A 27717-nucleotide genomic window follows, 5' to 3' on the forward strand; every position below is an offset into this window, starting at 1 on the left:
ATGATATGTTAGTTCCAGAGAACAACAGGGTTGCAAGCAGTAATGAGACTTCGACAGAAACACAAGAGGGTCAAGAGGGTGAGATTCTTCATCAGGCTGGAAAATGTAATCAAAATCCCATTATAGATGAGGAATCAAACAAATCAGAGGATTATGATATCTCTCTTGACATGCCCATTGCATTGAGAAAGGCCACCAGATCCTGCACCAAGTACCCCATGTATAGCTATGTGTCTTACAATAATCTGTCTTCTGAGTTCAGGGCATTCACTGTTAGCCTTGATATAGTAACAATACTGAAAAACATACATATGGCTATGGAAATTCCTGAGAGGAAGACTGCCATCATATATGAGAGCTCTCGAAAAAAATAATATGTGGGACCTTGTTGCTCTTCCTAAAGGGCATAAAATAGTTGGGTGCAGCTGGGTGTTCACTTTTAAGTATAAATTAGATGGAACTCTAGACAGGTACAAGGCTAGACTTGTAGCGAAAGGGTTTACTCAAACTTATGGGATAGAGTATTCTGAGACTTTCCCCCCTGTAGCAAAGTTAAACATGGTCTGGGTCCTTCTTTCTATTGCAATCAATAAAGACTGACCTCTCCATCAACTTGATGTGAAAAATGCATTTCTGAATGGTGAATTAGAAGAAGAGGTGTATATGAACCCCCAGGCTTTGAAGCTCAGTTTGATCATCAGGTTTGTAAACTCAGGAAGTCTTTGTATGGTTTGAAACAGTCCCCGAGAGCGTGGTTCGATAGATTTACTACCTTTGTTAAGTCCCAAGGTTTCACTCAGGGACACTCTGATCACACGTTGTTTACAAAAAGGTTGGCATCTGGGAAAATTGTTGTTCTAATTGTGTATGATGATAATATTGTCCTGTCAGGAGATGATGCTGCTGAAAAAGAAAATGGCTTATGAGTTTGAGATCAAAGATCTAGGGAATCTAAAATATTTCCTTGGAATGGAGGTGGTAAGATCAAGGGAAAGGATCTCTGTCTCACAACGGAAATACACTCTTGACCTATTAAAAGAAATAGGTATGACTGGAGGTAGACCTGTTGACATTCCTATTGAATTCAATACGAAACCGGGAGATTCTGTTGACAAAGTTCCTGTTGATAAAGAGAGGTATCAACGTCTAGTGGAAAAGTTGATTTACTTATTGCACACTAGACCAAATATTTTCTATGTTGTCAGTGTTGTTAGTCAGTTTATGTAGGCACCCTACGAAGAACATGTGGAAGCTGTGAATCGGATTCTAAGATATTTGAAAAGCTCATCAGGTAAAGGTCTAATGTTCAGAAAGACTGACAGGAAATGCATTGAGGCCTATACTGACTTTGATTGGGCAGGACCAGTTATTGACAGAAAGTTTGCCTCTGGATATTGTACTTTTTGTTGAAAATAGGGATTTTACCCTAGGGGCATATTTGTCTTTTCCCCTGTACCCTAGGGTTTCCCTTTTTTTCTATTTAAGCTTGTAGTCTCTATGTATAATGTGTATCAAATTCTAATGAGAATTCTTTATCCCGTGGTTTTTTCTCCCTTATTAGGGTTTTTCCACGTAACTTTATGTGTGCTATTTTTCTATCTCCACTCTGTCTTTTTCATCATGGTTTAGAGCATAGAAACGAAACCCTGGTCACCATTGAGGAAAACCCAATGGGAGAATCCCAATTACCAGTATGTGAAACCAATGGTATAGATATAGCCATTGTTATCCAAAATGCCATCGATCGTTATTTTCAATCCGTTCTTCCACACCTTCAACGTGACAATCAACCGACCAGAGCCGATCAGCTTCGTGACAACGTGACCATAGCGCCATTAATCGGTGTAGCAGATCATCCGAGCAGCCATTTACAGCAACAGACGATCGACACCTTGCGGCAGATCCCTTCCGTGCCGCGTAGTTCGGGTTCGACGCAGCTTCAGCCGGTCAATACCTTCCAGGTCATGCAGCTCCAGACCAGCGCAATCCCTCACGTGCGGTCCAGTCGATCGACGCTCTCTGGCCAGTTCCAGCCGCTGCAACCAGTCGGCGCAAATCCATCAGGTATCTCTCACTCGATCGGCACTGGTCCCACAGCCGCTACCGAACCGAAGACCTCTGACCGACGCCGCCTTCAATATTGTTGGAGCTGGTCTGAGCCACAGCAGGTCTCATCAGCCAAACCAGCCGAGAATTGATCCAACCAGTGGCTGCCACTTCATCAACCGAAATCCTCTATTCCAGCCGGATTCGAATAGTAGTTTGGGTCAATCGTCACCGGTCATCGGTGGGTTCGAAGGTGGGGAATCATCGTCTCACCATCGAGATCAAGGGAGTATAATTCAAAACCAGTTTACTCAATTACAAGTCCAGATCAAGCAGCAAAATGAGATATTCCAGCAACAGATAGCTGCCATTGGGGAAGCACTGGGATCAACATCCAGTGCCCAACCAAATCTAAACCCGAATCAACATAATTATGCTGGAAATTCAGTAACCTCCTTTCCTATCTCATCTTCAAATTTATTTTCTGAAGCAATAGGAAATTCTGCTAGCTTTATTGTAGAAGAAAAGTTAAATGGTGATAATTATTTTTCCTGGTCCCAATCCATTAAAATGGCCCTTGAAGGTCGTCACAAATTCGGGTATCTGACGGGTGAGATACCAAAGCTAAGACCAGGCGACCCCCAAGAACGAATATGGATGGGAGAAGACTCTCTACTTCGGTCTATTTTGGCAGGGAGTATGGAGCCTCAGATTAGGAAACCCTTACCATATGCCGCCACGGCTCGAGACATTTGGGAGGCAGTCCAAAAGCTTTACTCCAAAAGATAGGACGCTTCCCGGTTATATACCTTACGCAAGCAAGTCCATGAGTGTAAGCAGGGGCAATGGATGTTACAGCCTACTTTAATAAATTGTCGCTTCTCTGGGAAATGGATTTATGTCATGAGATGATCTGAAATTGTCCATGTGGAGGAGTCTTGCATTATCAGTATGAGGAAACTGATCGAGTATACGATTTCCTTGCCGGGCTGAACTCTAAGTTTGATGCAGTACGGAGTCGTATACTGGGAACCCGCCCAATACCATCCCTAATGGAGGTTTGCTCTGAAGTACGTCTCGAGGAAGACAAGTCCAAGGCAATGAATAATACACTGGTGTCGTCGACAGATTTCGTTGCCTTCAAAACCTCAGGTCCTGTCCATGATAAACAGAACAGTAAGCCGACTCTAGTGTGAACATTGCAAGAAGCCCTAACACATGAAAGATCAGTGCTAGAAGTTGCATGGCCGTCCGCTGAATGGTAAAAAACGACAGTCGGGTCGAGCACTGGTAGGTGAATCAGCAACTGGAGGTCTGCAATCTCAGAATTAGGAAAACAGTCAGAGCACTTCTAGTACAGTGGGAGTAGGTGCAATCGCTCAATCAGGTACCCTTCACTCCTTTGGCCTTGTTAGTATAACTGGTAGTAAACCGTGGATTTTAGATTCAGGGGCTACAGACCACTTGACCGGTTCTTCCGACTAGTTTCTTTCATATCAACCAAGTGCTAGGAACGAGAGGATCAGAATTGTTGATGGGTCCTTTGCCCCTGTTGCCAGAAAAGGACATTTGTCAGACTTTGAGGGCTTAGTTCGTCAAGATGTGTTGCAAGTGCCTAAAATCTCTTACAACCTTTTATCTGTTAGTAAAATTACAAGAGATTTGAGATGTCGAGTTATCTTCTCACCCGAAGTTGTTTTTCAGGATCTGAACTCGGAGACGACGATTGGCACTGCCCGGCATGATAGGGCGCTCTATTTCTTCATGGAAGAAGCTTCATCTAGGATATTTGATAGGACTAGTTTACTTTCATATGTGATAGGACTAGTTTACTTTCATCTCGTTTTTCTATTTCTGAAACTGATTATATGCTATGGCACTATCGCCTTGGGCATCCTAGTTTCCATTATATGAATTATCTATTTCCTCATCTTTTCCACAATGTTAATCTTTCTAAATTAAATTGTGATGTGTGTGTCCAAGCCAAACAGCCTCGTGCATCATTAAAACTTCAACCTTATAAGCCTTCCAAACCATTCACCCTCTTCCATAGCGACGTTTGGAGTCCGTCACCTGTTACTACCGCCACTGGCAAATGGTGGTTTGTAACCCTTTATTGACAACCATACTAGGTTAACTTGGGTTTTTCTTCTAACAGACAAATCCAAAGTCACATCAGTCTTCCAACAGTTTTATTGCTCTATAGAAACCCAATTCAATGCAAAAATCGCTATCCTTCATAGTGACAATGGTCAGGAATACTTTAATAATTCCTTTAGGGAATTCTTAATCTCTAAAGGAATCGTCCATCAGAGCTCCTGTGTGTACACTCCTCAACAAAATGGAGTGGTCGAACGAAAAAACCGTCACCTTATCGAAGTTGCTCGGCCCCTTATGTTGTCAACTTCTCTTCCGTCCTATTTGTGGGGAGATGTTGTTCTGACAGCAGCTCATCTGATAAATCGAATGTCGTCCCGGGTTCTAAAATTTCAAACCCCCTTAGATTGCTTCAAAGAGTCCTACCCTAATAACCGGCTTATTTCTGATGTTTCCCTTCGGATGTTTGGGTGCATCGTGTTCATCCATACTCATGGTTCTAACTGAACCAAGTTTACTCCTCGTGCCCAGAAATGTGTCTTTGTGGGATACCCTCTTCATCAACGTGGGTACAAGTATTACCATCCTTCCCGAAAGTATTTTGTCTCAATGGATGTGACATTCTTTGAAGATCATCTTTTCTTTCCCAATAGTTCTCTTCAGGGGGAGAATACTAGTGAAGAAACCAATTGGGGCCTAAGTCTGTCCATCTTACCTGAACCTATTCTTGACATAAGTATCAACAAACCCATTTTGCCTACTGAACAAGTCTCATGGATCCCATATTATAGGAGGAATCTCAGAAAGGAAAGTGTTGCTTGTTATTTCTCCGGCTCCAGTCCTGAGTCAGAACAGGTATCAGTTCTAGGTACTAGTACTTCTATTCCTGACAATGGTAACATTTATGTTGAAACTGATGCTTGTGTTGAAAATGATGAGAGCAAAGACAGGAGAGACAATGATAGCATGAATGAGTGCACCAAAAACAATGTGGCTGAGGTAGGTAGTGATAATTGTGGGACATTTGTTCCAGTAGAGAACACTGTTGAAAGTGGAAAAGGTATGTCAGAGCGTGAGACCCATGAGCGGGAGGTTGAGTGCAGTAGGGAGTCCGAGGAGGATAAAGACTGTGATGCATCCCTTGACCTCCCTATTGCCTTGAGGAAAGGTACCAGATCATGTACAAAGTACCCACTGTAGAGTTACTTGTCTTATAGCAACTTGTCTCCAGGGTTCAAGGCCCTCACTACGAGCCTAGACACAGTTGTAATACCGAACAGTATACACACAGCAATGGAGATTCTCAAATGGAAAGCCGCAATCATGGAAGAAATGGGGGCGCTTGAGAAAAATAATACGTGGGACCAAGTTACTCTTCCAAATGGACACAAAGCAGTTGAATGTAAATGGGTGTTCATGGTTAAGTATAGGCTCGATGGAATGATTGATAGGTACAAGGCCCGATTAGTTGTCAGAGGTTTTACTCAGACCTTCAGAGTTGATTATTCCGCGACTTTCAGCAATAGCAAAGTTGAATACAGTACGGGTTCTGCTATCAGTTGCAGTTAACAAAGACTGACCTTGATGTGAGAATGCTTTTCTTAACAGAGAGTTGGAGGAAGAAGTCTACATGAGTCCTCCCCCAGGATTAGAGAAACAGTTCAATCACCGAGTATGTAGACTAAAGAAGTCCTTGTATGGGTTAAAACAGTCCCCAAGTGCCTGGTTTGGCAGATTCACTGCCTTTGTAAAGTCACAAGGATATAGTCAGGGACACTCATATCACACTCTCTTCACAAAGAGGCCAGTATCCGGGAAGCTTGCAATTTTGATTGTGTATGTAGATGATATTGTCATTTCAGGTGATGATGCTTCAGAGATTGACCGCTTAAAGACGAAAATGGCTGAGGAATTTGAAATCAAGGACCTTGGAAAGCTGAGGTACTTTCTTGGAATGAAAGTGGCTCGATCGAAAGAAGGGATTTCGGTTTCTCAACGGAAATATACTCTGGATTTGCTTATGGAGACAAGTATGACAGGCTGCAAACCAGTTGATACCCCTATGGAAGTGAATGCTAAGCTAAGTAATGTGAGTGACAGTGTACCAGTTAATAAGGAGAGATATCAGTGGCTTGTTGGGAATCTGATCTATCTCTCTCATACTAGACTCGACATTTCATATGCGGTTAGCGTAGTTAGTCAGTTTATGCAGTCTTCTTACGAAGAACATATGAGGGCAGTGGAACGCATCCTGAGGTATTTGAAAACATCTCCAGGTAGAAGATTGATGTTCAGAAAATCCGATAGACGGTGCATCGAGGCATACACAGATGCAGATTTGGCAGGTTCTGTGGTAGACAGAAAGTTGACATCAGGATATTGTATCTTCGTATGGGATAACCTTGTCACATGGAGGAGTAAGAAACACGGGGTAGTTGCTAGAAGTAGTACCGAAGCCGAGTACAGGGCCATGAGTCTGGGGATATGTGAGGAAATTTGGCTAGAAAAGGTTCTAAGTGATCTTGATCAAGGTCACAATGGTCTGATGAAACTCTATTGTGATAACAAAGCCGCACTAAGCATAGCAAACAATCCAGTACAGCATGACAGAACAAAGTATGTGGAGATTGATCGGCATTTCATCAAGGAGAAGCTTGATAGTGGCAACGTTTGTGTCCCTATATTCCATCCAGTTAACAGATTGCAGACGTCCTGACAAAAGGGCTGCCCAGACAATTGTTTGACTCTTGTATTAGCAAGTTGGGTCTCATTGATATCTACACCCCAACTTGGGGGAGAGTGTTGAAAATAGGGTTTTTACCCTAAGGGCATATTTGTCTTTTCTACTGTACCCTAGGGTTTCCTTTTTTTTTTTTTCTATTTAAGCTTGTAGTCTCTGTGTATACTTTGTATCAAATTCTAATAAGAATTCTTTATCCTGTGGTTTTTTCTCCCTTATTAGGGTTTTCCATGTAACTATGTGTGTGCTATTTTTCTATCTCTACTCTGTCTTTTTCTTCATCACTTTTGCAAGGGGTAACCTAGCTACTTGGAGAAGTAAGAAGCAAAGAGTCGTTGCTAGAAGCAATGTTGAAGCTGAATACAGAGCTATGAATTTGGGAATCTGTGAAGAAATTTGGTTGAAGAAGTTCTGTCTGATCTACACTAAGACAGTGTTCTATAAAGCTCTATTGTGATAATAAAGCGGCTATAAGCGTAGCCAATAATCCTGTACAACATGATAGAACGAAATATGTGGAGATTGACAGACACTTTATAAAAGAGAAACTGGACAATGACAATATCTATATTCCGTATATTCCACCTAGTCAACAAGTTGTTGATGTTCTCATCAAAAGGTTACTCAGGCAAAGTTTAGACTCGTGTTAGCAAGTTGGGTTTGATTTACATCTACACCCCAACTTGAGGGGGAGTGTTGGAAATAAGGGATTTTGTTGATAGCTTATAGTCCCAAGGGTATTTTAGTATTTTACTTTTTATTTCCTTTTTCATTTTAGGGCTTGTTAGAGCCTATAAATATGACTTCTATTGTAACTTTCAGTGTGTGTTAAAAATAATAAAAGAGACTTTCTACTGTAGTTTTTTCTCCTTGTACTAGGGTTTTCCACATAAACCTTGTGTGCTCTATCTCTATATTTTAATAGTATCTTTAAGCAATAGTTTTTTTTCATTCTCTTAATGAAAAGTGTGATATCTTGTTAAAAAAAGATTCTCCATGCCTTCCTTGGAATATTTCTTGTGAATGGATCTTAAAGGAAGAAGAAATAGATGATTTATTCTCTTCTTACAGATCTGGAAGTTGCCAAGTAAAATAATCACGATGAATTAAGGAGCTGGCTTTGGAATCCTCTGGTGTGTTCTTAAGTAAATCTTTAACACGACAAAACTGGGTGTTTTCGAATAACACCGAGAGCAATGTATTTCACTTTTTTTTTTTTTCCCCAAAAAGGGCAATGTATTTCATCTTCTCACTAGGATTAACTTGCCTCCAAGATCGCACCTTATGTGGATCAATGTAGTCAAAGCTTTAATTTCAGAGATATGTCTAATTTTTTTAGGCTTTTATTTGCAGGAATATGTCTGAATTAGGAAGCTTTTATATTTTACCTTTGAACCTTTTTTTTACTTTCAGAGCATAGCCTCTATCCATTTCTTCAATGATAATCATGCTGCTATAAATATCACAAAAAATCTAGCTCTTCATGATTGTATGAAATATATTAAATTGATTACATTTCCTTGAAGAGAAAAAGTTTGCAGCTCTCTCATTTGAACACCTACATAGCTGCATACCATAAAAACCCTTACCAAAGCTCTTCCAAGACCCAAAGTTTGAAGACTTGAAGACCAACTGATATTCATTCATTGTTATTTGCTTACTAAGGCAATATTATTTGTTAACTGTCACGACGTGAAATACCACTTTAACACGATGAAGGATTTCAGTATGAATACATTGCTCACCCCCATTTTGTCTTGCTTTTAGCAACCTGACCATCCAATTGAAACACCACATATGGATCGCTCGTTCCCTGAAAGCATGTCAAAATGAGGAACAAATACAATCAAATAGGAAATACAAAGAACGTAAAGCATTAGAAGTCTATAAAGAAGACCACGGTAGTAATTGGTCAAGAAAAGATCTAGCAGTTGTCATTTACTGTGCCTTTTGTTTAGTAGGGATAGATGTCTTGAGTTATCCTTAAGATCATTCTATTTAGTTCTAAGTTTGGGTTTAAAGTGGTGCAATAGAACTTAAGTTTTAGTTTTTTTATTTTTTTTGTATGGTTGGTATGGTTCTGTAATTTTCCATTTCATCAGTGAAAAAAATATGTTTATCACTAAAATAAGATAAACAATAAGTGGTGATTGAATAAAGTTGAGACATTTCTTTAAAAAAAATGTTTTTCTTCTCACCTGTGGGGGGGCAGGGGTATGAAAGGGACGAGCTCTTTATCAGAACACTTCGATAATAGTTAAGTGATACTGATGGTAAGGATTGTGCCTTGTTTTGTGTTGGAGATCAAAAGAAACAATGAAAAATTTAGAAGAAAAAGAATAACAAGCTCTTTCTCCTTTTTCTTTAACAAGAAACAACTTCTCATTAATATAATGAAAAGGAATAAGTGTTTAAGGGTTAAAAACTCCTAAATGAGTGCAAAAAAAAATATTTCTATTCGTTTCTTTCCAAACTTCCTAGAAAGATGGCGTCAATCAAAGACGATTTTGGCTTTGTCCCTGTTTCAGAACCAATGGCAGAAATGTAAAGAAGCCAGAAATGCTAACACAATTCCCCAAATGGTTGACATGGAAGAAGAAATGATTATGGTCTGCTCAAGCCATTTGGGGAACTGTGTCAGCATTTCTGGCTTTTTCCTTCACATAAAGCAATCTCAGTCATTCTGGGTTAAGGTGAAACGGTGAAAGAGCTTGCATTTTTTTCATAATTATGTTTTCCGATGAGGAGGAACCACTACAAAATTTAATTTTTCCTAAAACCCTGCTTTACCACGGAAGTTAGAAAATTAAAACTAAATTTCATATGGCAAAAAAGAACAAAAAATGATAATAATAAGGGGAAAGGAGTTACCCACGGATCCATTGCAGGTAAATCAATGCCCTTCTTCAATTTTATGAACAGTTGACCATCATATATCTCTCGAACAAATGACCTGCATTTGGATTCATGAATAAAAATTGGCACGTCCAATGTTGAAGTCAAAAGAACTTATATGCATTCAATAGCAAAAACAATTACGAGTTCAGGAAGACCAATATGCAACTAAAACATCCAAGACTTCTGCACAATTTTCGTCAATTTAAAGTTTATTATAGCAATTACATACTCTGAAAGATATACAGTCGTACAGCCTGCAGCATCAACTTCACGCTTCCCAAAATTTTCCTATACCAAAAAAAGGAAAAATATATAAATAAAAGATCACAAAAAATTTCAAACAATATCTTTCATCGAACTTAAACACTAAAATGCATCTTCATAACCCTCTCCTGATAAACAAAAAATGATACCAACAACAACAAAAATAAACGAAGTAAGCAGTAATCAAATTACAGGGGGGCTAGTGTATGCTTCAAACGCGAAACCGGCAAGAATAACGGCGAGATTGATATCAAAGGGCCGTCGTTCAGTTTCTTCTAGGAGAGGTAAATTTTCAACTTCGGTCCCTGATCTGCAGAAGCAAGGAAAAGAGGATACGCCGAGGCGACCCTTATGATTTACCCGGAAAGTTAAAACCCTAGGTTTCCGAGAAAACTTGGGTCTTCGGCGGGAGGGGAGAAGATTTCGGGTCCAATGGAGGTTGGGAATGGGTGTGGAGAGAGAAGAATTGTAGTGAAGATGGCTGTGGTTGTGGAGAAGAAAAGCCATGGAAGCAGCTAGCAGAGAGGGAAGAGGCTGTGTGGAGGAATTTGAAGGAACTTTGCGTACGCCAACTGAACACTGAGTGAAGTCCAGAAGCCAACGGTCATTCTAGAGCGCGCCCATTTTAACTAATTCTTTTAGTAATAATGTTCGGGGGCCTTTTTCTTATTTTTATAACAGGGTTTTTTCTTTTTCCTCGCTAGAAATGCGGGGATTTTTGGATGGAAGATCCAAATTTAAAAACATGAGATTTATTCTGCCTTTTGAAAATGATTTTTTTTTTACTCTTTGTTGACATCAAATTTGGGTAAAATTATCAAAACGAAACTCCTACATGCACGTGGTTTGGCTCTCTCATTTTCTCTTCTCTTATTTTCTAGCTCTCTCGTTTTCTTTCCTCTAACAGATCACTTCTTCTCTCTTTTTCTCTTAAAGTTTTGCTCTTCGACACTTGGTCTTGCTCCATGCTCGATCTCGTTTTTTGGCTCTTGCTATGCAAACACAACGAAAAAGAGGGAGAGAAGAAGAAATCAGTCAAAAAAGAAATGTGTGGACTCATTGGAGAAGATTAATGGTACAATTTTATGGAGAAAATTTGTAAGAAGGGTTTTTTTTAGGGATCCAAATGAAAATTAGTTATGAGTTTTAAATTGAGGGAAATTTGGTCTTCTGCTTACGTCAGCGACATTTGAAATTTCCACTTTGACCCCAACTTTATGCTCCTTCATTCTTTTTTAGTCTACAACTTTCTTTTTTCTTTTTAAATCTAATTTACAACTTATATATATATATACATATATAGAAAAAATATAACCATTCTTCGCCTTCAATCTAAAGCCTCTTCTTCAATTAGATCTTCTTCTTTGATCGGTTCCTTCAATTCGATTCTTTGAAAAAGAGGAGATATCTGACCATAGAAAAGAAAATTGAGTTGTTGAATAGAAGGAGTAAGAAGTGAGAAGCGAGAAATGAAAAGAACTCTAACCATAGAAAAACGAATTGAAAAGGAGGATAGAAAGAGCGAGAAGTGAGAAGTAAGAGCAAAAATCCTGACATGTGCATTCTTGAGTCAAAGTAGTAATTTCACATGGCACCGACACAAGCAAAAGACTAAAATTCATTGATTTTTAAACATTGGACTAATTTTCATTTGGGCCCCTTCATATATACAAAAATCCCAATTTTATGCCAGATTGTTTTAGTACAATAACTGTGGGGATGAGGGATCAAAAGTCCAACCTTTAGGAAGGTCATACCAATTTCGATGAGTTAAGTTTACTTTGGTCTATCTTATGTCAATTTAAATATGCTTGTGTGTAAGTTGTGAGTAAAAGATCGTTAATTTGGAAAATTATTTAATAGATCTTTGGAAAAATTGGACAAAGGGCAGTTTATTTTAAAAAATGGTCAAACATGTTTGTAATGACTAAAATAAATAAAAGAAGGATAAAATATACTTTTAATCCTTGAAATTTAAAGGTAAAGTCTATTTGATCCCTATGTTTCAAAGGGGACATTTAGATATCTTTCTAATTTTATCTAGGGGATCAAACTGTGATGAAAGCCAATATAATTTAATCCTAGAAAGAAAATAAATGTAGCAACAGAGTGAAACCAAGCAAAAACACATCCTAGGATAATGACTTCGTTGATGATTAACCAAGTTAAGTGTTTTAAACTTGGATTGACTTTATGCTTACTATAGACCTAGAAGTCTTTTATCTAAGTATTTTCTCTTTCGAGTTCGACCCTTTGTAATGCCCAATTATCAAATCATTTTCATACAATTAATTAATTAAGTGCAACACTAAGTTCCTTCATAATCAATCTCTATCAATCTCCTATCACTTTTGTGCATAATTGATCAATAGTTTAGTATATTAGATCCAACCAATGCTCTCTCTCAAGCAAGACATTAAGTAAGAATCATTCAAACTGTGATTAGTTGTTCAAAAACATTAAGATTAAATATGCTAAAATAGTTTATGCATTAATCAATTCCAAGAAACAATTAACAACATTTGTAACAATCCAAAAACAAATCCTTAAACTCTAAGGATTACAAACTCAGCAACTCATGGCTACAAATACAAACAAATACAATCTATATCATATCCAAAATATAAAGAAATAGCAGATTAAAGAGGGAAAGAGATGCAAGTAAAGCTCTTGACTGTCGTCTTCAAGCTCTGAATCACCCTCCAATAATCTCCTCGATCATCCGCTCCTTTGAAAGCTTCAAGAAGTTGCCTTTGTTGGAAACGACAAGACCGTCAAACGACGAACATGACAACAATAGAAGCTCGTTATAGGCTAAGTCGTGGAGCTCGCTCTCTTTAAGACGTTTCGCGACTTTATCCAAGTGTGCAAGCAGGTCAAGAATACTGTCACGTCGTCTCCAGGACAAAACAGACTAAAAAGAAAACCCGATCGAAAATATACCATCATCGATCGAAACATACAACCTTTCTAACTAACTCCTCGGAAAATGGAAAATGGGGTGGAAAAATAGAAGAGAAAAACTGAGAACTTTCGAAAGAAAGTGAAAAGAAGAACTATGTGAATGAACTACTGAAGGCCACACCTTTTATATGCCTTCAGCGTAGAACGGTCGAGTGAGAAAAAGACAGACGACCTCAAAATGTGCGAGGGGCCAGAAGACTCGCGGAAGACGCGCGCGGAGGACCAAGTTTAAAACATAATAATAATAATAATAATAATAATAATAATAATAAAATGATAATATTTTTATTAAAGAGAATAATAATAATCACACACATGCGCCTCGCCACGCCATGCCACGGTCGACCGAAGGCAATGGCGGCACGCATGTGGAACGTCCACTGAACCTACAATTAGTCTATCTTCTCACTCCCTCCAAAACATGGGTACCCCTTGGAGCCCAAACCCAAAGCTCAAGATTGGAGTACATAATGAGGCTTCTAAATCAAAATTTTCCAATGTGAGATTCTCCAACCAAATGTTGGTTCCCTTTTATTTTTGAAAATTAAAATTTTACCCAACAATCCCCCACTTGAAAATTTAAACAAAAGAGAAAAAAGTTTTTCATCGAGCAGTTTCAGTTTATACAACACTATGCATAAGCAAAGATGTCTTACGACTTATACGTAGTGTAGATGATTCAAAATATACTAGAGTAACCCTTAGTTTTGAACTCTATCTCTAACAGCATCTCACACAGAGTGTTATTAGGGTGTAGTACGAAAGCCCGTACTTTAAGTCCTAGCATATGTATCCCGGTTTAGTGAATGCACTAGAGAGTTTGCCTAAAAACTCCATAGGAAACGACCCTCACTTCTACATTCACATAGGTGAATCTATCAAGAGTACTCCTGTAGCTAGGTACCCCACTTGTCATCAAGTATAGATTTCATTAAGAACTGAGTTCAACATTTTTTACGCTTCAGGATATCATGCTCAAATCATAAGTCATAGGAATGGAACTCTGTGTTTGGTTTAGCATGATTCACTATATATCACTCATGATCAGTTATTACCCGTTGAACCTGTTTCTTAGGATCTCCAGTCTACATGTTGGATTTTTCTCACCGTGATTCATCTTTCTATAGGCATGAGTCCCATCCTTTTTGAGGTTCTGAAAATCTTCTCTCTGACCAGTCCTTTAATCATAGGATCTGCCAAATTTTCATCAGTTCGTATATGATCCACAGAAACTCTCTAATCGTATTGTGCTTATGTCGTATTTGTTGTCTATAGAGACGTCCAATTTCCCCACGGGGACGGGGCCCCGCCCCCAAACGATTCCCTATTTAGGCGGAAAATGGGAGACGGAGTGGGGAAAAAAATTTCCCGTGAGCTAAACAGGGATGGGGACGAGGAATGCATTCTTCATCCCCACCTCGGCCCCATTCCCCATCCCCGTCCGATTAGGTTTTACATATTTATTTAGTATAGTTATATAATGTTATGTGTTATTATTATTATATAAATATTACATTTAAATTTAAAATTTGATTATTTATTAGGAAACACAATGAATATGTTTAAATTGAATGTTTAAATTTAGATTATATATGTGAATAGTTTGATTTATATTTATTTCTTTCTACTAAAAAAATTAATTAGGCTTTTTAGACCAAAATTTGAGTAATTCATCTTTAAATTCAAATTGTAATATAAAACTAACCATAATAAACAATTTAGTGATAAAGTTAATTATTTAATTAAAATTTGCCCACATTAGTGATTTAAATTAATTGGTTTTTTACAAAAAAAAAAGTAACGAAGAAAAATTCCCTGCGGGGAACCCGATCCCCGTGAATTCCCCATGAGGAATCCCCGGTCCGATCCCTATGGAGAATTTCACAGGGATGGGAAATGAAATGGGGAGCGGAGATGAGGATAGGGAATGGCATCCCTGGCCCTGCCCCGCCCCGCCCCGTGGACATCTCTAGTCATCTCTTTCCGTTGTAGTAATGGTTCTGAACTTTTGCGATTGCTGCAGTACTATCGCAATGGATCAATATGGCTGGTACTGACTTTTCCCATAAGGGAATCTCTGGTAGCAGACTTTTAAGCCAGTCTGTTTCTTCACTAGCTGTCGCTAGTGCTATCATTTCTGACTCCATTGTAGATTGGGCTAAAATAGTCTGTTTCTTGGACTTCCAAGAGACAGCTCTGCCTGCTATATTAAAGATATAGCCACTTGTAGCCTTTGAATCATCCGAAAGAGAGTTTCAGTCAGCATCGTTGAACCCTTCCAGCACAGCGGGAACCTTTTGATAATATAATCCTATGTTTTGGGTTTTCTTCAACTACCTCATTACACTTTCTATATCATTCCAATGCTCTTTATTAGGTCTGCTTGTAAACCTACAAAGTAATCTTACAACATAAGCTATGTCAGGCCCAGTGCAGTCAGCAGCGTATCTAAGACTGCCTATGATGCTCGCATACTCAGATTGATTAATACTATCACCAATGTTCTTGAACAACTTAACACTATGATCATAAGGAGTATAGGCTGGTTTACAATCAAAGTAATTATATTTCTTTAGAATCTTTTCTATATAGTCAGATTGATCCAAAGAAATTCCCTTTTTAGACCTATTCACTTTTATACCTAAGATTATACTAGCTTCTCCTAAGTCTTTCATGTCGAAGTTTGCATTTAATATTGATTTCACATCATTTATAACATGCAAGTTCAACCCAAAGATCAACAAATCATCTACATATAGACATAAGATAGTGCAGAGGTTATTTTCAAACTTATAGTAGATGCATTTGTCACTTTCATTAACCTTGAAACCTTTAGATAGGATAAAGTCGTCAAATTTTTCATGTCATTGTTTAGGAGCTTGTTTTAGTCCATAGAGAGATTCGTCTAATTTACACACCTTATTTTCTTGACCATGGACTACAAAACCCTCAGATTGTCACATGTAAATTTCTTCTTCAAGTTCACCATTTAGGAAAGCAGTCTTTACATCCATCTGATGTACTACGAGGTTATAAAGGGTAGCGAGAGAAAACATGACACAGATTGAGGTAATTCTAATGGTAGAGGAGAAGGTATCAAAGAAATCTACGTTTTCTCTTTGTCTAAAGCCCTTTGCCACTAACCTAGCTTTAAATTTGTCAACAGTTCCATTAGGTTTAAGTTTCCTCTTTAAGATCCATTTTCACCCTATTGCCTTACAACCTGGGGGTAGATCTACTAAGTGCCAATTCCTATTTGACTCAAGTGAGTTAATCTCATCATTTATGGCTTCTTGCCATAGGTTGACATCTACTGAGGACAGGGCAACCCTCAGATCTTTAGGATCTTCTTCTACATTATAGGTCAGGAGTCATTTCCAAAATCTTTGGCAGTTATCGCTCTTTTGCTTCTTCTAGGTTTTGGGTCAGTTTTCTCTCTAAGGTTAGGATTTCTAACTAGGGTTAAACCACTTGATCCCGAGCCCACTATTCCTTGATTTAAAAGGAAATCTATCTTCAAAGAAGTCGACATCATTTGACTCAATGATCACTTGGTTCACTAGATCATAGAACCTATAGGCTTTACTATTTAACGCATAACCTATAAAGACGCACTTGTAAGCTCTACTAGCCAACTTTCTCCTTTTTGGATATGGAATCCTTATAAAGGCTAGACAACCCCATATTTTAAAGTAGGACAAGTTTGATTTCTTATTCTTGAGAATTTCATAAGGTGAAGTTTTGTTTTTAGACTTTGGGATTCTATTTAGGACATAACACACAGTAAGGATGATTTCACCCCACCAATAAGACGCGACTCCTGAACTAATTAAAATAACATCTACTGGCTCAATTAAAGTTCTATTTTTTCTTTCGGATTTTTCGTTCATTTTAGGAGAATAAAGTGCGGTCTTTTCGTGTATTATTCCATGTGAGTTAAAGAACTCATTAAAACTGTCCGAGTCGTACTCGGTTCCCCTATCACTACAAAGTCTTTTAACCTTTCTATTAAACTAATTCTCTATTTCAGAAACAAAAAGTTTGAAGGCATTAAAAGCATCACTTTTGTTTTTCAACAAATATACAAAAGTAAAATCAGAGCAATCGTCAATAAAAGTAATGAAATATCTTTTACTGTTCCTAGTCAAGATGCCATCAAATTTACATAAATCAGAATGAATTAAATCTAGAGGATAAAAAATCCTAAGTATAGATTTATGCGGAGTTTTAGTAATTTTAGCCTGACTATAATACTCATATTTATCAAAATCATTCGTGGATAACTTAGGTATCATTTCCAGCCTAATCATGTTACTAATTAAGTTCTTATTCACATGACATAGTTTAGTATGCCAAACATCTGTAGAACAAGCATATACACAAAAGATTTCATTTTATTGAGGTCTAAATTTAATTTGAACATTCTCTCAGTTGCATACCCTTTCCCTACATATATATTATTTTTGGTAATGGTATATAGGTCTGCCCCTATAGTTTGAGTAAACCCGGCTTTGTTGAGGAGATAGCTTGAGACCAAATTTTTTCTTATCTCCGGAGTGTGCAGGACATCCTTCAATATGAGAGTCTTCCCAGAGGTAAACTTCAGTTCCACCTGCCGGTTCCAACAAATTTCGTGGAGTGGTGATCCCCCAACAAAATATTTTTATCCTTAGTTTCAGTATAAGTTTTAAACAGACTAAGATTGTGACAGACATGGCGCGTAGTGCCAGTGTCTATCCACCACCCTTCACAACCATTGATCACATTTACTTCTGTGATCATGGCGACTAACGATTCTTTTGTCAGGTTAGCCTGATTAGCTAGACAACGTCTGTTCTTACAGTTCCTAGCCATATGCCCAGGTTTATTACAATTAAAGCAGAGGAACTATATTCTTTCTCCTGAAGAGGGCTTCTATTTTTTTTGTTGTCTCTGGTTGCTGGAGTCATGGTTCTGACCTTTTCTCTTTATCCCTTTAGATTTTTTGTCAGGTTTTACCACGGCAGAGGCGGGTTTCCCATGTACTGCGTTCACCTCTTCCCTCTGGTCCTTCTTCTGAGCTTCCTCATTGATCCTTAGCCGGGTGATAAAACTCTCCAAAGAGAACTCCTTGGTTTTATGCCTCAAGGTGTTCTTAAAGTCCTTCCATAAAGGGGGTAGTTTATTAATAATAACAACAACTTGGAATTTTTTGTCTAGAGGCATACCTTCAGTAATTATCTCGTGGGCTATTTTCTGGAGTTCATGGGATTGGGCCTCCACGGATTTTTCATCCGTCATCTGGAACTTGAGATAATGGCTAACATCATACTTCTTCGACCCGGCCTCCTCGGTGTCGTACTTCTTTTTCAGGGCATCCCAGACTTCCTTCGCTATCTTCATTGTATAGTAGTAGTCATACAGATCATCAGTCAAACCATTTAAAATAAAGTTCTTACAAAGAAAGTCTTTCTCCTCCTAGTCAGCAGCTTCTTTTATCTATTGTTCAGTTGGTTCTTTTAAAGGGACGATCGACTTATCTTTGGTACAAGTTTCAGCAACTTTATTGATGGTGAGAAAGAATAGCATTTTTTGCTTCTACCGTTTGAAGTTCGCTTCTTTGAACTGGAATGGATGGTTAAGGTCAGATGTCATAACGTCATTATTTTTAGTGAGGGACATTAGTGATGTGGTGGTACACCCGTCTTAAAATTATTGGAAATGGCAAGACCCTCAGATGAAGAACAGGACAATAGCAAACGGTCAGGTCACAGCGGTCGAGCAAAGAATAAAACCTGCAAAACAGAAGCTCGTTATAGGCCGAGTTTCGGAGCTCACTCTCTTTAAGACATTTCGCGGCTTTGCCCCAAGTGTGCAAGTAGGTTAGGAATACTGCCACGTCATCCCTAGGATAAAAAAACCTAAAAATAAAACTCGATCGAAAAATGGAAAGTGGAGTGGAAAAATAGGAGAGAAGAACTGAGAACTTTCAAAAGGAAGTGAAAAAAAGAATTGTGTGAATGAAATGCTAAAGGTCACGCCTTTTATAGGCCTTCAGCATGGACATTGGCATGCGTGTGGGACATCTACCAAACTTACATTGGTCTATCTTTTCACTCCCTTCAAAACATGGGTATCCCTTGGGGCCCAAATCCAAAACTCAAGGTCGGAGTACATAAAGGAGGTTTCCAACTCAAAATTTTCCAATGTGGGATTCTCCAACCAAAAGTTAGTTCCCTCTTATGTTTTAAAATTAAATTTTCACCCAACAACCTCTAGCCAGAATTCAGCTCTCAGTGGAGGCCCTTGACAAACTCTAAATAAAACCTAAAACTAGCCTCATAAGAAGACCTCCCTTGAATTGATGATAAACATGCTATTTATACTTTTAGTCGAAGCACCGTGGCACCATAAGCAACGTTGTGGCACTTTGTAAAAAAAAAAAAAAAAAGAGATGTGTGGCAAAAAAAACTTTAGTAACATTGTGGCGCCACGGGACAATGTTGCAGCACTACCATGTTTCCTCCATTTTGTCCATAATGCGCTATCCGTGCCCAATTTTGTTCATCAATTTTTATCAACTTTGACCACTTCTCTTGGCCTAGGTCAAACTTTGACATTCCTTGGGATATTTTCGTTATTTTATACTCAAATTAACTCATTTTTTCTATCCAAATGCATGATTTCTACAAATTAAACATAAAAGTGTATCAATGAACACAAATTAACAATAAAACTAATGAAATTCTAAGTCCAAGAAAGCACTTTTTGAGTGCTTTTTTACTTTCTTATCCCTTCCATATCACCAATTCATCTTTCTCCCTTCTCTCCACGTTCTCCCTCTTCCTTTAGGTCTTTTCCACTAAGGAGGCGAGAGTAGTGACATCATCTCGATCCTTCAAATACAACCTACTTGCCACCTTAAATATCAAGATGTCATTTTCCTTCATAATTATTCATAGGTTTGGTAAACTAAATGACTCAAATAAAATTATATCATATTAAAATGGACAATGAGAGAGAATCTTTTCTCTCCATTTTGCCCCTTATTTTACTCTTCATCCTGATTAAAAACACATCTTTATGAGCATGAAAATGTAGAAAGTAACTACCATTGATGATTGCCCTTTACTTAAGGGCAATGCATGATCTCATTTTCTCCAACAAAACAATCTTTTCGTCAAGATGTACACATTTGACATTGAAAATGTATCATCAAAGAAGGAAAAATGTGCATTATCTATATTTTTTTTAGTAAAGCATATAATGATGGATAGTTTTTGTTTATTTTATGTATGTTTTGCTTTAATCACCAGATTTTTTTAAGAGATTTTTTAGAGTGAAACTTATTGTGAATTAGAGTATTTCATCTATTTTTTTCTTTTTTCTTAAATATGATTGTCTAAATTTGTTTTTTGGAACATTCTGAAATACATTCAACAATTTTATAATTTTTTTTTTAAATTTTCATATACATTTTGGAACATCTAATAAGTTTGTATTTTTTTTTTGTGTGTATTATTCAGTGTGTCTCTCTTTAATCACTAGATTTTTCTTCAAGAGATTTGACCGCAACAACAATATTATCCAATAAGGTATTTCATATATTTTTCTCTTTTGTTAAATATTGTTTATCATCTCTCTAAATTTTATGATGTGTTCAAATTTCTTTATCTTAGAACAACCAATAAATTTGTATTTTTTTGTGCCTCTCTTTACTCATATGTTTTTTTTTTCAAATGACAACCGTATCATCAAATAAGACATTTCATCTATTTGTTTTTCTTTTTTAATATAGTTTTATAGTCAAATGTGTATTCCAAATTCGTTTTATTTTGATATTCATTTGTTTGTGTTTGATTTTGGAACCCTAGGTGGGCCTTTCTTTAATATTTTTTTTTTTTTTTTGAAGATTTGAGTGAACATTTTTTAACAAATGGTTTGTTTTTGGCATTGTATTCAAATTTTGATTGATTTAGTTGAATATGTTTATTGTTTTGTTTTTTTTAAAAAAACTTTTTTGAACGTTCAAATCTTGAAATTAAGATTGGATTAAAAAATCTTGAAACCAAGATTCTATATCTAAATAATTATATTTTTATTTTAAAAAATCATTTTATTTTGATATTGTTTTTAAACACTAGAACTATTTTTTATTTTTATTTTTTTTTTAGGATTTGATAGTGAAGAAAAATATCAAAAGAAGTTTTTCATTTTTATTCCTTTTCACAAAAAAGCTATTTTATTCCATCGAAAATATTTATTTTTTAGTTCATGTGATAAGTTTAATTGATCATTACATTTTCTAGAATGTTTTCCTATAAAAAAGTTATTCTAAAAACAAACCAGTATTTAGTTGTAATATTCTTTTAATTATTTATTTATTTTCCAAGTTTTGCCTAAGGGTTTTATTTTTCGCATTGAATTTTCACTTCAATATGTTTATAATTTTACATTCTATAAATATTCAAATCTTAAAAACAAGTTTATGTATCTAAACAATTTAAGAAGATGTTTTCATTTATCGATAATCTATTTTAAAATGCATGTAAATGTAATTAAAAAATTATTTGGAGTTCTTCCTTTTCGAATTTAATTTTATGAATGTTCAATATTCTTTTGCAAATGAAATAAGATTTTGTATCTAGACTATTCCTTTTTGTTTTATTCTCTTAATTTAAGAACATATTAAGAACATATAATATAGAAAAATTTTCACAGATATAAATAATGTCAAATTATTTATAGACTTCTATCAGTATTTTAATCTATTAGCGTCGGTCAATGGTAGACTTCTACCCGTCTCTATTTGCCTCTATCAAATAAGATTAAAATTTTGCTATTTTGAGTAGATAGTTTCCCTTATTTTTTCTATTTTTGAAAATTCCTCTATAATATAATTATTTTTTTATTACTTATTTTAAAATGTAAAAAAATATTTTTTAAAAAACAACATTAACTTATATGATAATATGAACCTTTAATTTTTTTTTCCAATAAATACAAATTGTGTATCTAAACAATTTTTTTAGATTTAAGAAAAAAATGTAGCTGTGTTAACATTGAATCTAAATTAAGACTTTTATTTTTAATATTTATACAAATAGGTGTTTCATTTTTTTGACTACGTTTATTATTTTGTAGCTTTTATAAACCTTCAAAACTTGAAAACAAGTTATTGTGTGTTTACACGAGATTTTCAGAAAAATTTATTTCGTGAAACTTGAACTTTGTATTTGTATTAATTTTGTGGAAAATGAATACAATTTCTAATACATGTTGATGCTTTCAGAATAAACTATAAACTTAATGATCGACCTTTGGCCTTATTGATCTTCTTGAATGATCGGCCTTTGGGCTTGTTGATTGGATGATCGGCCTTGGGCTTGTTGATCTTCTTCAATGATCAGACTTTGGTTCTCTTGAATGATTGGCCTTTGGACTTGTTGATCTTTTGGGCTTATTGATCTTCTTGGATGATCGGCCTTTGGGCTTGTTGATCTTCTTGGATCAGGTTCGATCTCTAGTAGTTGATCCGGTTCGATCTCTAGTAGTTGATCCTCTGATTCTCTCTTAGTTGGGTGAATGTGCTTGACTTGAAGAAGAAAAACACCGAACGTTCTTGAAGTAGAAGTCTTGGAAGAGTCGGGTGAATGTGCTTGACTTGAAGAAGAAAAACACCAACGTTCTTGAAGTAGAAGTCTTGGAAGAGTCTTTGGGTAGATCTTCTGTCTTCAAATGTTTGTATCTTCAAATGTTTGTATATTAGGACTGTCAAAGAGTCTTTCTTCTGATTGTAAAGAATTCCCAATAAACTCTCTGGAGTATAGAATTGCTACCCCACAAATGAGGAGAACTCTCTATTTATAGAGTTCTCTACTGGAATTCATGGGCTTGGGCTTGGTCGGTCCATGGGCCTCATTAATTGGATTTGGGTCTTATTTGACATTTTGGTCAAATTAAGCCTATTTATGGGCTAAATTGGACTTTTAATCCAAATAATAATATCAAATTGGACCGAAATACTTTTATTCAATCCAACGGTTACGAAGGAAACATGTGGCATCATCGGATTTTTCCAATTTATGTCTGCAACTTCAATTTGGGACAAATGTCAACTTTTAATTAGTCTCGACTTCAATTATTTGAATTTCGTCATTAATTTAGTAAATGACGTGGCAATTTGTGATCGGTCTAAAATTTCTCATTCAACAAATGTCCCTTTTCGAGATTTATGCACGTTTATACGGTGAGTGGATCTCGAAAAAGATAATTCGAAATCAAAGTATGATTTTAACTCCCTTAATTTGATGTATCATTTTGATCAAAATATGAGAATTTAGTTCAAATTTTGATTTGAAATTTGTTTGCTTGACACACTTTCGCCAAGTAAACAAAAGATGAATTTTAGTCCTTGACTTTCTTGCTGCCAAGTGAACTTTAATTTGAACTAAAGTAGAATTTATGTTCCACTTTAATTTCAAATTTAATTTAATATTTCAAATTCTAACGATCATTTTTTTTTTTTAGATTTCACGTGAATTTGAAGTAGAATTTGTTATTTTGTCTTTATCTTTCCTTCAAATTTGATTTGGTGGATGCTTGAAATGTGTCTATATTTTGATTTGAGATAACACTTAGATTATGCCAAGGTCTTGACATTAGGATGAAATTTTGTTGGAACCCAAATCTTGGCTTGAATTTGGAATAGAATTTGAGGTGAAATTGAATCTTGATCAATTTTGGTTTGAGATAAAAATTTGGGATATACCCAAATTTTAATTTGAAAGAAATTTTAGATTAATCTAAATTTGGATGAAGTTGAAATAAAAATTTGGAAGATGCCCAAATTCAAAATTTACATCAATTTGAGATTTTATCTTTAATTTAATTTGGCTTTGATGATAGAAGACTAAATTCGGATAGAATTCCGAATCTTGACTTGAATTTGGAATATAATTTTAATTTTGTTCCAATTTTGACTTTGCATAAAATTTGGAGTATGCCAAATTTTGACTTGAAAAAGATTTGAATTTCAAATATAACTCGTATTCAATCTAAAAATTTGGTTTGGATTTGGATTAACTCCAATCTCTATAAAAAAAAAAAAAAAGTTGGAATATACTTCACAATTCCCAACTTTAAATTTATTTAACCAATTGGCCTTGAAGCTAAATAATTTTGGACTTGGCTTTTACTTTTGCCTCAATGATCCCACTTTTTTTTTTTTTTTAGTTTCAAATTGTCTAAAACCGATTAAACCTCAATATTAGTTAGGATTTTGTGGAAGGTTAAACCCTAATATTAGTTAGGATTTTTTTTTCCATAATTTCTCTAAACCACACTTCTCCTCCTATAAATTGGGATGGAATTAACCCATTAGAAATCAAGCTTGGCTCTTTGAAGCTTTTAATTGTTTTGTTTTGTTTTTTTTTTTTGTTTTTTGTTTTTTTTTTTTATGGTTGAAAGGGGAAATCCACAATTGTTGGTGTTGAGCGTTGCCATGAATGGCTTCTGCTGCTACCATAACTTTGCCACAGTCGAAAAATCCTTTTACTTTTAATGCCTCTTTTTTTCTCCATTTTCGCAACACCTAATCGGGGCTTCCTTTTGTGTTTTTGCGCTGGACATTGAGGTCATCGTCATATGAGCCTCATCAGAATTGACTTTTCATTCAACATTTTTTTTTACCGTCATGATCCGGCACTCCATGTGGACTCAACACTGCCGGAAATCTCATCATAGTGGTGGGGCATTGATTGGCAGCGGGCAATGCATCGAGGGAGTTGAGAAAGATGAAAGAGAGAGGAAATGGGGGTGAGTGGTGGCACTATGAAGGAAAAAAAAAGTGGAATTTAGGATTTAGCTTTTCTTTTCAAAGTTTATTATTCTTGTTGTTTTTTTTTTTCTGATTTTTTTTCAGCCACTTTCCTTTTTTTTTAATTTCTTTTCTTCCCTTTTCTTCTTCTATGGTCCAAAATTTCTTCTCTTCCTTTTTTTTTCGATTCTTTTTTCTTTTTTTTCAAAGTTTGTTTTTTGCTTTCTTTTTTTTGATTGTTTTTTTTTCATTATTTTTTTTGTTTTCGTTTCCCTTTTTTTTTTTCAAAGTTTTTTTATCTTTCTTTTTCTCTTCTGTTTGCTTTTTTTTTTTTCACACTTTTCTTTTCTTTCCGCATGTTTCTTTTCTTCTCTTTTTTTTTCCAGAAGTTTCTTTTTTTTTTTTTGGCTCTCCTTTTATTATTATTATTTTTAGCTTACAACTCTCCCATTCGATCACTAGGATCCCGAAAAGGTCTACCTTGTAGCACCATTCGTACATCCTGATCGTCATGGGAGAGGCCCCACAAAGGCTTACAACTCTCCTATTCGATCACCCTAGGGAGGATCTCGGAAAAGTCTACCTTGTAGTGCCGCTCATGTATCCTGATCGTCATGGGAGGGGCCCCACAAAGGCTTACAACTCTTCTATTTGATCACCCTAGGGAGGATCTCGGAAAGGTCTACCTTGTAGTGTTGCTCGTGTATCCTGATCGTCATGGGATGGGCCCCGCAAAGACTTACAACTCTCCCATTCGATCACCATAGGTGGATCCCGAAAAGTTCTACCTTGTAGCACTGTTCGTACATCCTGATCGTCATGAGAGGGGCCCCGCAAAGGCTTACAACTCTCCCATTCGATCACCCTAGGGAGGATCTTGGAAAGGTCTACCTTGTAGTGCTGCTCGTGTATCCTGAACGTCATGGGAGGGCCCCACAAAGGCTTACAACTCTTCCATTCGATCACCATTTGATCATCCTCCCAGGAAGGTCTACCTTGTAGCATCATTTATGCATCCTGATCATCATGGGAGGGGCCTCGTAAAGACTTACAACTCTCCCATTCGATCACCCTAGGGAGGATCCAAAGGTTTGCTTTATAGCGCCATTCACATATCCTAATCGTCATGAGAGGGGCCCTGCAAGGCTTACAACTCTCCCATTCTTTCACCCTAAGGAGGATCCTGATAAGATTTACCTTGTTATGTTACTTCTTGATCAAAATTTGAAGATAAGGGAAATATGCCATCGAGTATTGAAGATGAGGCAGATATTCCATCAAACCTTGAAGATGAGAAGAATGTGCCATCAAGCTTTTGAATGGAGTCAGGTTGGCTAGAGTCGATCTCGCGTACAAGGCGGAGCCAGACGGACCAGAGTTGTCCTTGCATATGAGGTAGAGCTAGGCAAACCAAACTTGATCTCGCATATGAGGTGGAACCACACCCACATTTTTGGAGAAGAATCAAAGCTACACCAATTTTAGAGAGGTGAAGTTGTACCAATATTTTGGAGAGGAAACAAAATCGCACCACGACTTTGAAGATGGAGTGAAGTCGCGTCATCAGTTTGGAGATGAAGTGAAACTGCGCCATCAGTTCGGAGATGAAATGAAACCGCACCACGACTTTGGAGATGAAACGAATTCGCGCCATTAGTTTGAAGATGAAGCGAAGCCACGCCACAACTTTGGATATAAAGTGAACCACGCCAGACTTTGGAGATAAAGCGAAACTACGCCAACATTTTAGAGATGAAGCGAAGCCACACTATCAGTTTGGAGATGAAATGAAGCCATGCCACGACTTTGAAAATGAAGTAAAGCCGCATCATCAGTTTAGAGATGAAGCAAACCACGCTAGACTTTGGAGATAAACCGAAGCTACATCATGATTTTTAGATCATGTCATTGAAGATGGAGCCGAGCCATGCACACCGACCTTGAACTTGAAGATGGAGCGGAGTCATGCACACCGATCTTTAACTTGAAGATGGAAGTGGGACCATGCATGCCAATCTTGAACTTAAAGATGGAGAGGCATCAACGAAGCCTTCGAACTTGAAGATGGAAAGTATCAATGGAGCCTTTGAACTTAAAGATGGAGAAGCATCGACGAGACCTTCGCACTTGAGTTTGACAAAGCATCGGAAAATTCTTCGCATTTGAGTTTGATGAAACATCAGCCAATGCTTCGTATTTGAATTTGATAAAGCATCGATAAATCATCGACATCTGAGCTTGAAAAAGCATCAGCCAATCCTCTGCACTTGAGCTTGAAGTATCGGTGAATCCTTTGCATTTAAGTTTGAAATATCGACGAATCTTCCGCATTTGAGTTTGATGAAGCAACAATGAATCTTTGGCAGTAGGCTTGACTTTGTGACTTTGAGCATGAATATGGCATCATAAAACCTCCAGACTTGAGCTTGAAGATGAAGCATCGATGAAGCCTCTAAACTTGAAGATGGAGGAGCATCGATGAAGCCTCTGAACTTGAAGATTGAAAGCATCGACGAAGCCTCTGAACTTGAAGATGGAGAAGCATCTAAGTTTGATTTTAAAGAGGAAGCGAAACGCTTTCCAAGTGTGTGCCTTTTATTTACTGTGTTGGCTCCTTATGAGGGATGAACATCTTCAATCCATTGTGTTGCCCCAAATAAGGATGAACATCTTCAATCTGGAGTGTCATTCTTTAACGGGGATGATCAACATCAATCTTGTAGTATTATACTTAAGTGGTAATGGTACATTTTCTGATGGACTAAACTTAAATTTTTTTAAGTTTCCTTCGTACCTTTAAAGAAAGGGATCAAATCATGACGTAGTTCAAGCCTTTTATATATATAACTATACTGAATTTGAAGTTTCTTTCAAGCTACCTACATACCCTTCTTAATGATAGGGATCAAGT

The 27717-nt window shown here is 36.8% G+C and overlaps 1 protein-coding gene across 1 annotated transcript; it reads right to left on the reverse strand.

The window, feature by feature from the left end:
• Positions 1–8313: 8313 nt before the first annotated feature.
• On the reverse strand, positions 8314–10687 carry LOC150034881 (uncharacterized). Its single transcript, XM_090315308.1, has 4 exons — positions 10238–10687; positions 10011–10069; positions 9755–9836; positions 8314–8696 (listed from the first exon to the last, which is right to left on the reverse strand). The coding sequence occupies exons 1-4, from the start codon at positions 10550–10552 to the stop codon at positions 8625–8627; spliced, it is 528 nt and encodes a 175-aa protein (XP_090171434.1). The 5' UTR covers positions 10553–10687; the 3' UTR covers positions 8314–8624.
• Positions 10688–27717: the final 17030 nt, after the last annotated feature.

The sequence above is a fragment of the Benincasa hispida genome, chromosome 7, assembly GCF_027475165.1.
Source record: "Benincasa hispida cultivar pf3 chromosome 7, pf3_genome.v1.1, whole genome shotgun sequence".
Taxonomy (NCBI): Eukaryota; Viridiplantae; Streptophyta; class Magnoliopsida; order Cucurbitales; family Cucurbitaceae; genus Benincasa; species Benincasa hispida.